The 14,263-nt window shown below is 48.0% G+C and overlaps 3 protein-coding genes across 3 annotated transcripts; 1 reads left to right on the top strand and 2 right to left on the bottom strand.

Annotated features, from left to right (window-relative positions):
• Positions 1 to 4,428: 4,428 nt before the first annotated feature.
• On the bottom strand, positions 4,429 to 8,474 carry C8Q69DRAFT_488408 (cryptococcal mannosyltransferase 1-domain-containing protein; the record flags this gene model as incomplete). Its single annotated transcript, XM_028632047.1, has 6 exons — positions 4,429 to 4,545; positions 4,602 to 5,008; positions 5,080 to 5,421; positions 5,492 to 5,712; positions 5,772 to 6,082; positions 6,927 to 8,474. 6 exons carry the CDS (start codon positions 8,472 to 8,474, stop codon positions 4,429 to 4,431), a joined length of 2,946 nt encoding a protein of 981 aa, XP_028482423.1.
• A 433-nt stretch (positions 8,475 to 8,907) lies between these two features.
• C8Q69DRAFT_91436 (hypothetical protein) lies at positions 8,908 to 10,035 on the top strand. Its single transcript, XM_028634163.1, has one exon. The coding sequence runs from the start codon at positions 9,282 to 9,284 to the stop codon at positions 9,870 to 9,872; it is 591 nt and encodes a 196-aa protein (XP_028482422.1). The 5' UTR covers positions 8,908 to 9,281; the 3' UTR covers positions 9,873 to 10,035.
• A 626-nt stretch (positions 10,036 to 10,661) lies between these two features.
• C8Q69DRAFT_91585 (mitogen-activated protein kinase) lies at positions 10,662 to 12,093 on the bottom strand. Its single transcript, XM_028634165.1, has 5 exons — positions 11,846 to 12,093; positions 11,601 to 11,796; positions 11,168 to 11,549; positions 10,766 to 11,113; positions 10,662 to 10,710 (listed from the first exon to the last, which is right to left on the bottom strand). Exons 1-5 carry the CDS (start codon positions 11,941 to 11,943, stop codon positions 10,682 to 10,684), a joined length of 1,053 nt encoding a protein of 350 aa, XP_028482421.1. The 5' UTR covers positions 11,944 to 12,093; the 3' UTR covers positions 10,662 to 10,681.
• Between the last annotated feature and the right edge of the window lie 2,170 nt (positions 12,094 to 14,263).

Here is a 14,263-nt window from a genome sequence, read left to right as displayed (position 1 = left end):
CGTCTCTCAAAAGACGTAAGTCGCGAAATCAGATGGCATTTTTCAAACTTCTAGTTATGGAGCATCAGCATGCCATAATACTTTGTGTATTCCATTCTCTACTGCCCTAGAACAGCCAGTTATGCGAATCCTTTGGCATCGTCTACTCTGCCAGCTAGTCGAACAACCTAGGTCCACGAGCGACAATAGAATCTATCAACAGAGCTCCAGTGAGGAGTTGGCTTCGTACTTCCAGTTGAGATACCATCATGCAGCAGCAGGGATGATCACCTTGACGCCACACAGAGCTACCGGTCCTTAAGCGCTCTCGTGCTAACCGGGACAGGGATATTCAATCCTACGTGGAATTTAATTGTGCAAGAGCACACTCTACTGTCTCAGAAGACCTCACACTGTCCCACTGTTGCCCTGATCCCTGTCGTCGAATATTCAAGGCCGCTACGATTCTCTTGTCAATGATCATCCTATGTTGTCCCAGGCGCCTTGCCCTCGGGTTCGATCCAATTCTCTGGGAATCAAGTGCCAGGGAACGCCGCACCACGATGCTCTGAGCGTTTTCCCTTTCGGTACATGCGTACGTACTTCCATGTGTCTATCAGCAGCTGTTATGGCGGTCAAATCCCGATAACCAGTATGCTTCACGCTTTGGATCCCGTGTCGTTAACCTTGAAAATGGCGACGAAGTAGTGAAATCGGTTGTCATTTGAAAATATACGTTTGATGATCCACATACTTAGACACCACACTGCGTTACTGTGGGTACTGCGAAGAGAGATGCTGCCGAAGTGTCTGTAGAAGAAAACTGGGTCTTGGTATCAAGGATTGTCAGACTGCTGTACGGAGTACTCCGTACGGAGTGCGTCTGAGCGCGTCTATCGGTCTTTTTCTTTCTCTGCAACATGTGCTGCATGTCGCAATCTGTGCACTAGACTGGGCATAACTCTCCGCGAGATGCTTCTCTCGATCACCGCCATCGTCGGGCGGATCCGGATCCCGGATGGAAAAGCCACCGATCGATCAGTGCTGAGGCTGGGGAGACCAGATCGGCGCCAATTGAGGTAAACTTCGGACCCAGTATAGATAATCTCGGATATTATTATTATTGCGACTCCGGTTTTCCAACGTGGAGAGCATGTGTCCAGTTGATCTTCTGTCGTGTGCAGAAGATCATTCTAACCGCGCCACTGTTGGCAGCCCCTGCACCGGCTGTGGTTTTTCGGCCCGCTTAAGACAATTACTAGTTTCCAATTTAGGTGGTCTATGGTATCATTGGTATGTATGTACAAGACTATTATTGTTGTCGTAGTCTACCGGTGGGGAGTCTACCTACACTGGACTCGTTGCTCACATGTAGCTAGGTTGACTGGCGCTCCTGATGAAAGAACAGCTTTTCGACGAGTCAGTATGCCCTGTCCTATGAGCGGCAAGGGCTTCGTTATGACTGATGAACTTTCGTCACCAATAATGTACTAGTACTACTTAGTACTATCGGCCCCGGGTAGTAGCAATTATTGTCGCTTTGGGCGCCGTCGTTGTGGCAGAAGCAGCAAGCGGCACATATCACGACCGAACGATTGGCCAGATCTCAGAATTCATCTGGTACGGGTCGGCCCATGGTCTAAGATAGTCCAGCGGCTACGGCACCCTTGGTCTCTGACGATTTCGTTGGTGCCATCCAGATTCTAGACGAACTGCGCCGCAAGAAAGGCGCTGTGCCGCCCAGTCAGATCCCTCTTCAAGGGGGACACAGAGAATATGTCTCACCGACCGTGTACGGAAACAGAATGATCATCACCGAGTAAGCGGGTGGCACAGAAATTCTAATAGCTATTGACTGCCACCGCAAGTATTATGTCTGGATCAACTATGTCTGGATATCCATGCCTATGTGGTTAGCCAGCAGAGCCTTGCCGCAGAGATATCATATCCTACCATTCCACGCCATTGGATATAGTCTGCAAATATTCTTCACATTATGCATCCATGAAGAGCTCGCATTTCAGTTTATTCATCCATCCATAACCGCTGGCATAGTTATACTACGCTGTTAGGTAAGTGTATCAAAGCAAAATACCGAAAAAGAGGACAAGCCAGTACGGCATGCTCTCTTCTTCCTCGTAACTCTCCCAAGCTGATCCTATACTGAGCACCTGCAGTTATGCCCCTCCAACACTAGAGTGTCGGAATAATTCCTGCATTGCGCATGACATGACGCTATCTGTGCACCTCCATCGTCTTTGTTTCTCTGATCCCTGCCCAATGTCACCTACCATACATTCAATACAAACCCTTTAATGGTCCTCGGCCAACCCCTCCCCTTCAACCCTGCCGTACCTCCATGTACGGTGTCTACTACCCCCGCCTTCTCCGACCTTAGATAATGAGATTCTTCAGCATACCGGAATCAACCAACAATCCCTACAAACCCCTCGTCTCATGGTCTTCTAGAAATGCCACCTCCCAGCCTCCTTTTCCAGAAAAGGAGCTCTGCAGTTCGCGGCTTGTCGATCGCCGTTACCTTCAAGTTTGCGACCTTTCTGAACCCCCCTCCAGCTCCACGTCTTATTCTTAATTTTGAGATTTTCCTTGCTCCCAATTTTCATGTCTGTGTAACACATAGTTGCAATGATCGCGAACATGGACCATGAATATATGAGCTAACATACAGCAGAGAACAAAGCGAGAAGAAATCCCCCGGCCTATGACTAAAACCTACATTACTCTTATCATCAAAACATCTTTTCTTCTCCTATCCAGGACCAAGGCTAACTAGGACTAATATCGACAAAAGTACTCAACCAAGTATCAAGGAAGTCCCTGATCATCTCTCCGAATTAGGTCTGGTCTGCAGAACTCCGCATTATTCATTAGTCTACCATACAGACCTATTTTCCAGTCTTTTTTTTTATTTGATCCACCGAGCCATGTGCGCGCACCCGTCCCCATCCCCATCCCCTTTCTCTTCAGACTCAAAACTTAGCTCGTCCATCCTTTGTTTCAAGGTGTTGCGGGTTCACGCATCATGATATCCGACCGGTAGGTCTTAGCTCGACTATGCTATCAGTTGGTACCATGTCCGTATGTGAATATGCAAAGTACTTTTGACGAGAGAGCAAGAACAGAAAAAGGGGACCAGAAAAAAAAGGGGGTGAATATGGAAAAGTAGAACCCGAGATGGGTAAAACGATCATAATTCTAATAGACTAAAAATGAATGAAATATTCTGACAAATCGATATTCTTTTATGCGTAGAATTTGCTTCATAGAATAGAACTACTGACGAATAAATGTTCTGCATGTGCATATCATTTCATTTCAGTGATTAGATCTCAGACACAGCGTAAGAAGTCCATATTGTAGCAAGAACTCTTAACCATCCCTAACATCATATACGTGAAGATCTAGAACTAAGGTTCTAAAGAAGCATTTAAAACGGGAATAAAATAACTATTGATCGCTTAGAGAAATTAAAGGTATTCGAAATCTATTTATCACCTATATATGCTCCCTGACATTGCAGCTGAACTGAACATAGTCTTAACCATTCATTCCATGGTTCCCATCTCCGTCTGCTTTAACCCTATAGTTACAAGTGGGATCTATCTATCTAGGTAGCTTTCCGTTGCAGCTGCTAAGTACCCGGTTTGTATACTATAGGGTAGGAGCAGTAAACCCTAACTGACAAAATAACTATATCTAAGGAGAAGTTTGAAAAGCGAATAATGCTGTAGGGGAGGTTGTAATATTTATCGATAGGATAAACTGCAAAAATAGATATATATATATATATATATATATATATATATATATGTATTTATAGCATGTAGAAGGGCCGTCATGTCGAAACACGCCTCCATCCTCTATTCCAAATGACGAGTTAAACGACGACTTGAATTGCTTTCTAAGGTCATACATACACTGTATAGTAATAATTCCATGGCTTAGCACGTCCCAAATACCCCATGGGAGGCCACCAGGACCACAGGCGAAGCCTTCCGACGGACGTTAATAATAAATACTACTACTAACTACTACAAACAACGTAGGTGTATCTCACTCAGTTCTATGCGAATACAGCCTTTTGTCTACGGTCTAGTCTCACGAGGAAATAGGCACACTTTGGCTGGCCTGATGTCGATTCCATTATGGTGTTCGATGGTTGCCATTGCTAAAATACACTATTTTGCTCAACCAAGTGCCTTGGGAGTATCAATTGTCGAATTCAAGAAAATAAACACCCATTTTCTCTTATCTCTTTTTTTTTGTTTTTTGAAGGATGACCGCATGAACATCAGATACTGCGGGGTCCACCACAATGACGAAGGATGCTAGTGCACCCTAGTCAAAGTGAAGACCAGTGGCCAGCTCACATCTGGTACGGTACATCGAAGTCAGAGAGAGATAAAAACTTTAGCAGATATGAAATACTTACGGATCCTCGCCGTACTGGACGTTACAGTGTTCCCAATCGTCGTCGCGGACGAGGGCGGACTTGAACCTAATTGCATCTTCGATGGAGCAGAAACGAAAGATCACGAGGCGAGACTGAGATGGTAAAGTTAGCTTCTTCACGCTAATACGTTATTCTGCGGGAAATATACTTCTCCGGAGACGTAAGAATCAATGATCTTCTCTACCTTGCGATTATTTGCAGACGCCATCTCGTAGAGAGTACTCATGGAGACATTCATGTCAACGCCAGCGCACCGAATAACGCGGGTGGCTCCAGTTGAGAGCGCAATAGTCAGCTGCGAACTGACGACGTCAACCTCTTTTCCAATATCCACAAAGATCGTCTGGCGTCCGCCAGGACCGACTGGGATACCGTTTGGATACTGGTCGTAGTAAGCCTTGCAGGCAGTGGCATCGCAGAACAAGATGTAAGCACAACCACCAGCGGAGAGACGGACGCTCTCGATAGCTCCGCCGTGAATGAGAGTCAAAACTTTGGCAGGGGCATTGTAGGTCGAAGGAAGGTTGCTCAGTATGATGAGACGAACCTGGGCAGCTAATGGTTGACATCCAAATTAGCAGACTTCATTCAACACTCAGCACCAGTAGCGGAAGGGGAAATCATACCAGGCTTGTCACGAGCCATTGGGGCACCCCAGGTTTTGAAGTGAGTAAGATGCTCTCGGTCCTCTTCTTCAGTGATAGACGGCTTAGGGACCTCCGGAGTCTCAACGATTTCAGGCTCCTTGGTGAGAGTTACAGCTTCAGGGGTACGAGCCTGGGGCGTCACAACACTGATAGAAGCTTCACGGTCCCTCAATGTCCTCTGAGCACGAGTAGGGGACACGAATCTAGGGTTAGCCCACTTGGAAGCCTCAAGGCCAACAGACGGGGAAAAAGATGCAGATTGTTTCTCCTCCTTGAGAGGCATAACAGGAGCTTCGGGAGCGATCGCCTTTGCGTGCTCGACTAGAATCCTGTTAGTTATACGTCCGTCTCTAACGGCTAGGATCTCTGCGACAAATCATCTCATACATACCGTTTTCCTTCTTCTGCTTGGAAGGAGAAGGTTCAGGGATGATAGGAGCTTCGACGAGAGTCTCAACGTGGTCAACCTCCGCGGTGGACGACGCGATGCTGTCGGACTGGGAGCTCAAGGCTTGCTGACGACGGCTACGAACCGCAGCCATGAAGGCAGCGGTATCATCGATATCCGCAGGAGGAGCCATGGTGGTCTTTGCAGTTGCAGAGGTTGTTGTTCTCAGGTTGTTTTGTTTACCTGAGGAAAGAGGACTCCTTCTGAAGGGAGGTGCAGCAACGGTGTTGGTGTTGGTGTGAAGGTCATGCAGGCGGGTCTCTGGGTGAGTCCCCTTCTCAGCGCCGAGACGCAGCTCTTCCGGAAACCTCTGTTGAAAGAAGCGGCTTTCAGTTTCTGCGTACCAACAATGAAAGTCATGCGGCTGGTTGTCGTCCTGAGGAGCACCCAGAAGCCGTTATGCGTGCGGGAAGGAGACAAGGAAGCACAAACCGAAGGTCTCTTAGCACTGAGCATCTGTCTGGCATTCTTTGGAGCATGTCTGCTGTCAGCAAGCGTATGCTTGGAGTTTTCGGCAAAGAAAGACAGGACATCCTGGACTATTTCAGTTGTGCGATCAACAGGTCCCATCATGATGGCGGTTAAGGTGTATCAGACACCCTTCACAAACGCAGCAACTTGAGAGCTTATCAACCACGATTTCTATTAGAGAAACAAGATGAAGAAGCAGGGAGTTAGGAAAAGGAGAAGAAGTATTTCTTAGGAGAATAAAACCCTTAATAGGTGGAGGCAAAGAAGGAAAACATGTGACAGTATACGTGAATGATGTTGGAGGGAACCCCAGCCACCTATTGTTCTTAATCGGGTGACTCCCCCAAAAGAACAGTCAGACAAATATAACATAAAGGTCCAGCGGCAGGTAAGTGAAGAGCTCTGAAAGGGGCTGGGGGTCACCAGTATCTTTGATGTACCCTTCTGGGAATAGGCCATCAATTCGAGAATAAGAACTAGGACATGGTGATATATACCCTTCCAATCAGGCTAGAGCTCTAAACGGAAGGGAGCAGAAGTATGGGATATGGGTATTGCAGCAACGGTCAGAGCTATACATACCTTTCAGCACATGCAACTCAAAAAGACTGGACCGAATTGGACTGATCTCCGGGAGGCCTCCAATTATAAAATGAGTCCAACTTCAACGTAAGGAGATAACCAGATCCGCTTTAAGGCGAAGGACGGAAAGACAGAACCAAGTCTCGTAGAAACCTGGGGTTAAGAGGAATATGCGCATTCATTGTAACAATATAAGGTAAGATGATACATGACAGTTATCCCATTAACTAGCAATATCATGATGACAAACTCCGTAATCCTAGATCAGCGCCTATCTATTAACCCACCCTTATATACACCCGCGTGTCTAGACCAAATCTCAAACAGATGGAACAGGGAGCGTCTCCCAGGGACCTTGCCCTTTTTTGCGATCTTCCACAACGACCTGAAGTCCCCGACGCCCGCAGAAGCCACCCGGATCTGCAAGTCGCTTGACGGTCACAAAAGAACCTCCCCCCTCCAGCTTGTCGTCAGCAACCCAAACTTTTTCGTCGACTTCCGTGCCAGGCCTTTCGCCCCGACGAGGGTTGAAGCGAGGTAAGCCAGCGATATGGTTAACGATCCAATGGATCAGGGAGTAGAGCCGCTCGAAACGGCGCGTTGTTCTTAGCCAAGAAAGAGTCCCGCTATCATAAGCAACTCGGACATAGGGGTTCATATATATCCCAGTATCCGGGATTGCTTCGATATCAGGCGCAGGATCTTGAATGTCTGCATGGATAAGGCAGCATTCTGACGCATCCCAGAAAAGATCCTTCTCTGCACGGAAACGCACTGGATTATGACCCTGGAAGTACTTTGCATCGAAGGCCACAATTCCACCCCAACAACTCCGCACACGCACAGTATCCTTGCCAGCAAGTACATCCCGTCTGCTCTGACCTGACCCAGCGCTCGTAAACCATGGGAAGAAAGGCACTCCCATGCTATATCCTTGTAGGTCCCGAGTTGCGTAGGTATCGTAGAATTTGAACGGATTGATGAAATCAACGGAGCAGGCAGCCCGATACTGAGCGACTCCATCTTGTGCAGCGTTGGTAGAGAAGAGAAGTTGCAGGACATCGACAGGATCGAACACGACATCGTTCAAATATAGAAGTCTATCGTATTCGATCTCCGGGTGTTGATCCAGAGGGCGCAGTGCTCGGTTTCGAACCTCAGCTAGATAAGCAATGCGCTTGATGCGCTGGGATCCATCTGGAAGCGTGACGTGTGGGATCTCCGACAGGTTCAGATGTTCTTCAAAGACAATAGACTTCTTTGAGCGAACCTTTTCCTGGAGCTCCTGGAGGGCAGCCTGTCCCTCCTCCCCACTGTCATTTTCGTATATGCTTAGGAAAACATTGTCTTCTCCAAGAAGGTCGATTAAGTCGAGTATCCCCTTGCCCCACTGGCCCCGTGCGAGGTCACCTCCCTTGTCATAGATGCTAGCCGCAATGAACACCTTCTCATTCCGTGGATTTCCCCTGCCCGGCGCATTCGACTCTGATACAGATTTTCGAAGAGCTTCATAGTGTGCTGGTAATCGTGTATAGGAAGGTCGGAATATCGATGTCAGAATCACAAGGGCAAGAATAATGCCGGTGAACGCGTGCAGAAGGAAACATGAACGGCGGGCTAGCAGGCGGCGATAGCACGTAACGGGCCTTCGTGGCGAGGGTAGAGGCGCTCCCGAATCTCTGATGCGACGGTATCCGGAAAACGTGAAGGATAGCAAGCGAGATAGAAATGCAGGTTTACGCCTAAAGCTGTATGACTTGGAATAAGACTGAGACTCGAAGTCCGCTTCGTCAAGGTTGAAGGTCTCTTGGGAATCAACAGACGAGCGAGCTGCAAGCTCGAACTCGTCAGGGTGGAGGAGTCGAGCGGACATCACGAATCGCGATTCGATTCATGGATTAGGAGTGTTGAGGGCTGCAAAATCAGCCGCTCTTTTCTCACTGCCTTCACGACATCAGCATGCAGTCTGTCGATCCTCAACAGCTCTGATGCTGGCGATGATCGATTATGTCAGCCGTGTGATCAACGCCAAGACTCCGCCCATACATACTATGAATCCTTCTCCAACAGCTTGATGTCTCAGGCGAGGGGTAACTATTAATGCTTATTCTTATTCTCATTATAATTCCTATTGTTATTAGTAACTGTCAGACCATCTGCTTCCAAACACGGGGGCCTAACCTTTAACCCCGCACCATCTTATCAAACACGGGAATGCTCCGGGAACACCGCAACGCTTGAACACGATGGGCAGCCAGTCCGTACGCAACTTATTGTACGCCTCTGCCGTGGCTTTCGTTATCATTATTGTACAGTACAAGTACAACTAGAGTAGGATTCAGTAATTACTGAACAGGCTTCCCGGCCGTCTCCGCTTCCCTTCCCTTCACTACCCCACATTGATCTAGAATCATCCTCTCATCGAAAATGAGCATTTTGGATATAGGCTATATGTACGTGATAGTGACGTATAGATAAAGAAAACAGCAAAAAACTGCCCCCATCAAATTAGACCTTAAAGGATGTGGTTTATCTCAGCCTATACTATAATCCCTTTGCAGATTATTATCCTCTGAGACTGTTAATTAGTTATTATACACTTACTTTATTCTTACATATCTCGCCATACACGGTGTTATTCAACTTTGTTGCGCCCAGTCCGCGGTACGGTTATTAAACCATGGTCGGTTTTACTTTCGCCAACACATCCGAAAAAGTTCCGGGTGACGGCGACATACCCGTGGAATTCACATTGAAAGCTTCACCATCTACCGATGTCTGGTCGAAGCCACCGTCAACGAACCGCTTCAATGCGCCGATTCTCTACAAATCCGCCCGACTGTCGTCGTTCAAAAGGGCGCGCGTAGCCCTTACCGCCAATTGGACACAACAATATGACCAAGGGGGTCTCATTCTCGTCATCAAAGGTCATGGCGATGATCAGAAATGGATTAAGACGGGGATTGAATTCGTCGATGAGAAACCCAACATCAGCACGGTTGTCAAGGATCGATGGGCGGATTGGAGCTTGCTGCCAGTCCCATCTGGTGGCCCAGCAGCTACTGTGGAGATGGTGAGGCAGCAGGATGGTAGTCTCTGGATCTATCTTGTCGAGGGCATCCAGCGCGTCCCTATCAGAGAGGTCACCTGGGCTTTCGAAGATGAGGGCAATAAGGAATGCTGGGTTGGCACGTATGTTGCTCGACCGTCAGACAAGGGAGGGGACTTGGTGGTCGATTTCAGACATCTCACTGTCGACTTGGCCGATTAGATGAACTAAGTCTTCTATCTCCGATCAGGGTTCAGAGGCAAGAGCCGTTTCTGGAGATAAATGACCGTGATACCTAATAATATAGAGCGATTGGAATCATAAAAAGGTTATTTTACTCTTCATTTGTTGATTAAATGCTTTTTTCAATCTTCTACATCAAGAAGTATAGTCAAGTATTTAACAACCAAGCACATACTCATACAAAGCCGAGAATTGTCGCAATAAAGCAAGGGAAGGCTGGAAGCCTAGAAATGATGTAGGCCCTCCAAGGCGCGGGATCAATCGGGTATATAAAAAGGGCAATAGTTTTGTGGCCTGGATGGCATATGAGAGTGACGAAAATGTCATCAAAAAGCCACGGAAATATTCTCACCATTAAGTCATCGCAGACACTGAGTATTCTGAAAACTTTGCGACCGTTTATTGGAGACTACACGGACGATGGTCGCAATGTGGTTCGTGCAGCCAAGCGAATCAAGCAACAGAAGATCACTCTGTATTACAATACATATCATAGCAGCAATATATTTGACCGTTCATTGATGACATGATTATTCTGAGACTACAAGTAGACGATTGCTTCAGTTGGCACGGACAAAGACATTCCAGCCAAGTTCTTCCTTCATTGCTGATGATGATGGTACGAGGCTGGCTAGTGAGGGAGGTTGGGAATGGGAAGGTCCCATTCAGATTCATCAAAAGCTGTTCCTGCTCTCTGTGCCTGTTCTCTCTTGTTGCTATGTACTTCGTTAGGCATGCTAAAGTATAAAACGCCAATCCGTTCTATGAATTCCCGGAGAGGCAATTTCCTACCTCATGATCTCCTCGTAGATGAGGGCTGCGTAGAAGAGCGTTAGCAAAATTGACAGGAAGCAGGAATGACCAAGACTCACCCTTCAACTGCTCCTTGCTAAGGGAATCTTTGTTCTTGTCGAAATCAAAGAACTCCTCGGGAATAGGGTCAGCAGTGGGCTCGTCATCCGGATCATGGTAAGGCTCCAGGTAAGGGTGGCGTAGCGCTTCTTCGACCGTGATGCGTTTTACAGGGTTGAAGGCAAGCAGTTTCTCGAGGAGATCAAGGGCGAGATCGTTGCTCTTTGGGAAAAGAGCTTTGAATGGAATCTTCTTCTTGAAAGGTAGCGAACGGATGTACTCCCGTGCACGACGAGACTTGATACCGTAGTAATCCTCCATTGTCGGGGTTCCCAGAACATCCAGGATAAGGGTTAATTGGTGGTGGTCTGGTAACTGGTCAGAAGCTATCTTCCATCAGAAAGAAATGCAAGGTAACTTACAGTCCTTGCCCGGGAACAGAGGCTTTCCGCTCAGCATCTCAGCCAAGATACATCCCACACTCCAAACATCAATGGCCTTGGTGTATTCCTTGAAGGTCAACATGATCTCAGGTGCACGGTACCAACGCGTAGCGACATACTCCGTCATGAAGCCGGAGTTGTCATCTGAGGATGCAGCAGAACGGGCAAGACCGAAGTCGCAGACTTTCAAGTCGCAGTTCGCATTCAGGAGAAGATTTGATGGCTTCAGGTCACGATGAAGAACGTTCGCTGAGTGCATCGCCTTCAGGGCGCGAAGAGTCTGGTAAATGAAATACTGGCAGTGATCGTCGGAAAGATCCTGAGTACGGATGACACGGTGCATGTCGGTCTCCATCAACTCCTGCAAGACATATTAGTCCTGCCAGATCAATAAATCTGGAAGCATCCTTACCTGGATGAGGTACACCTCTGTGAAGCTCTCATAGCTGCGAGGCTTCTGGATATCGAGAATAGAAATGATATTTTCATGGTTGAAGTATCTCAGCAACTTCATCTCTCGTAGCGTACGTAGACAGAACATGGAATGGTCGAAGGGAGTGATCTTCTTGATAGCGACCTTCTGGCCCGAAGGCTTGTGCAGAGCGGAGCTGTTGCTAGTCAGAACACAGGTCACTCGTCCTTGGTAGACAGACTTACCAGACAACACCGTAAGCACCCTCTCCGATGACATCCTGGATGTCATACTGGTCGGAGACATTGAAAGAGATCTTTCGAGATCCCGAACCGTGCACCATCTTGGCTATAAACTTTGATCCTGTCAGCACGAGGATATCTGAGGAACAAATGCTATCTCAATGGGAGCTAAAGCCAAGTGGAGGGAGAAGAGGCTGGGTTAGTCAGAAAGTAGCTTGAAGAGTAACACATTGGACCGAATGGTCTATGCATTGACAGTTCACTCCGGAACCCAGTGAGATCAGACGGTAACAGTGAGCTACTTTCCAGACCTTCACCAGACATTTCCCACTGTTGAGAGCCAACCCTTGATACCTTGCTTTCTTCTCAACTGCTAAGATAATTCACGGTGGAAAACTCGTGATGGACACAAAACAGTCGATGGAGTTATACAGGCGAAAGAGGAGCATAGAGGTGATAATTTGGCATGGGTGGTGTGACGCAGAGTGCATGGCGATGATTAAAACAAAGAATAGCAAAGAGACCAGCACCTACTTTTCTGTATATTTTTGTATGCGCAGGGTTATGCGCAGAAGTCGTCCTTCGAGTACAATATCACACGCTGTGTTTCCTTCTATATCTCCCTCCACCGTCAGCTGTGCCCACGATAGCTGTCAACTCAAAACTGGAGAACAAACATTCAATATTCCTCGAAGCGATGTCGACGAGATTTCTGAAGTATTCCACAGTTAAATTATTCTATATCGAGAGAAAAGGCTGTTCTTGAGACGGTAGAAGGTTTCGAGGGTCGGGTTGAAAAAGTGCGTGAGGAACAGCTGTATAGAGGGAAAGGAGGTCGCTCTTTCACCGAGACGCCGTGAATATCCCTGTGACAGAACCACCTTTGGTTAGCTAGAGTACATCGTCATCGTCAGGCGAAAGGAGGCTCGTTTCCTCTCGTCAGGTTCTTGTCTGTGACCCAAAGGCCATTGACAGTTCTCCATACCTCAAGCGCTGCTTGTCGGGTATCAATTGCGGCAGACTGAAACGCCCCGCGATCACAACGTCCTTTCTCGTTCAGGGACACCGGGAGACAGCACAACCAGCTCTTGTGATTTGAAGGGACGACACGCTCGAGGAAAATCTTCGGATAAGTAATGAACTGTTTACCCCTAGCTCCGAGAAGAGACGTTGCGGGATGATCTGGATTTACCAGCTGTGGAACGGCTGGCAAGGTGGGGCAGAGACGGGGAGGAGAACGTGAGGAGAGCAACTCTGCAGCGGCAGCTTGATAGTTAGACGATGATAAAAATAATAAAGAAGCACAGACTGGGGCGATGGTCTGTCGCACGAGTCTGTCTTACTCTATGGTACTTCTTTCGAACGATCTGATATCACCGACCGCAGCAGAAAGATAAGGATGAGAGCAGAGCGCACGCTTGCTGGCCTACACAACCGAAAGAAATGGGATTCTGGAGCCTGAAGAGCAGCCAAAGCGAATGAGATGGCAGCACCGGCACTGGATAAGAGGTACCGGACGGGAGAGCGACAGCGAGCGTTCCCAGGAGGATTTCTTATTGGCACCGGCCCTTAACTTGCTTAACTTCAACCAAGGAGACAGGCGAGGCGGTCCGTCTCGAGCGTTTCCTGTTGAGTCGAAACCTTGGGACGCCCAGAGGGGCCGGCACGACAGTCTCAGGACGGAATCAAGCGATAATGAATAATAACACCAGAGTCTACTCTCGATATTTCCTGTCTTAAGGCCCCTACTGCGACTCCGTAGGGCGGATCGGCCCTTCATCAGTGCTGGACAGGCCAGTGATGCCCAGCAGTCGTGGTCCACCATTTGCAGTCTCAAGTTTTTTTCTCAAACGCTAGTGGCGGGGATGGAGTTCCAGTCGTCCAGGTCCACGAGGGAAACACATTTTTCTGTAACAGCCGGTCACGCACAGCAGTTCGCATCCTGCTCCGCAAGCGCCCTGCGCTCGAGGATCGTCGACCATCTCGAAACCCGTTCGTGATATTCACGGTGCTCTAACCGCGGGGTATAAATAATAGTAACGTCGGGCGTGCCCGACCAGCGTCTCATCGGCAGCCACCTCCACCCTCCGAGCACACCGTCGTACGAAGGTGTTTCGACTGAGCCACCAAACGGACGCGTAGTGGAGGATCTCGAGGGCCCTGGAAACAAAAAATCTCCTGCACCAATTCACCAAAAGAAAAAGAAAAAAATCGAGGCAAGCGAATATTCCAGGGATGGTTCCTATTCGTCAAGGACAAGAGTCCAGGGAGAAATTCACGGTAAAGTTTCGGTGATGTCTGTACAAGGTCCTGGCCCTGCAAAGCCCCAGCATCATCTAAAGTAGTAATACACGCGGGAAAGGACATACAGACTGCCTCTGCAGTGTTGCTAGATATGGCACATAGCCAGGAACTAGGAGA

The sequence above is a fragment of the Paecilomyces variotii genome (assembly GCF_004022145.1).
Source record: "Paecilomyces variotii strain CBS 101075 chromosome Unknown C8Q69scaffold_12, whole genome shotgun sequence".
Lineage (NCBI taxonomy): Eukaryota > Fungi > Ascomycota > Eurotiomycetes > Eurotiales > Thermoascaceae > Paecilomyces > Paecilomyces variotii.
The sequence above is the reverse complement of the archived record's forward strand: the minus strand, read 5'-3'. Positions and strand labels throughout refer to the sequence as shown.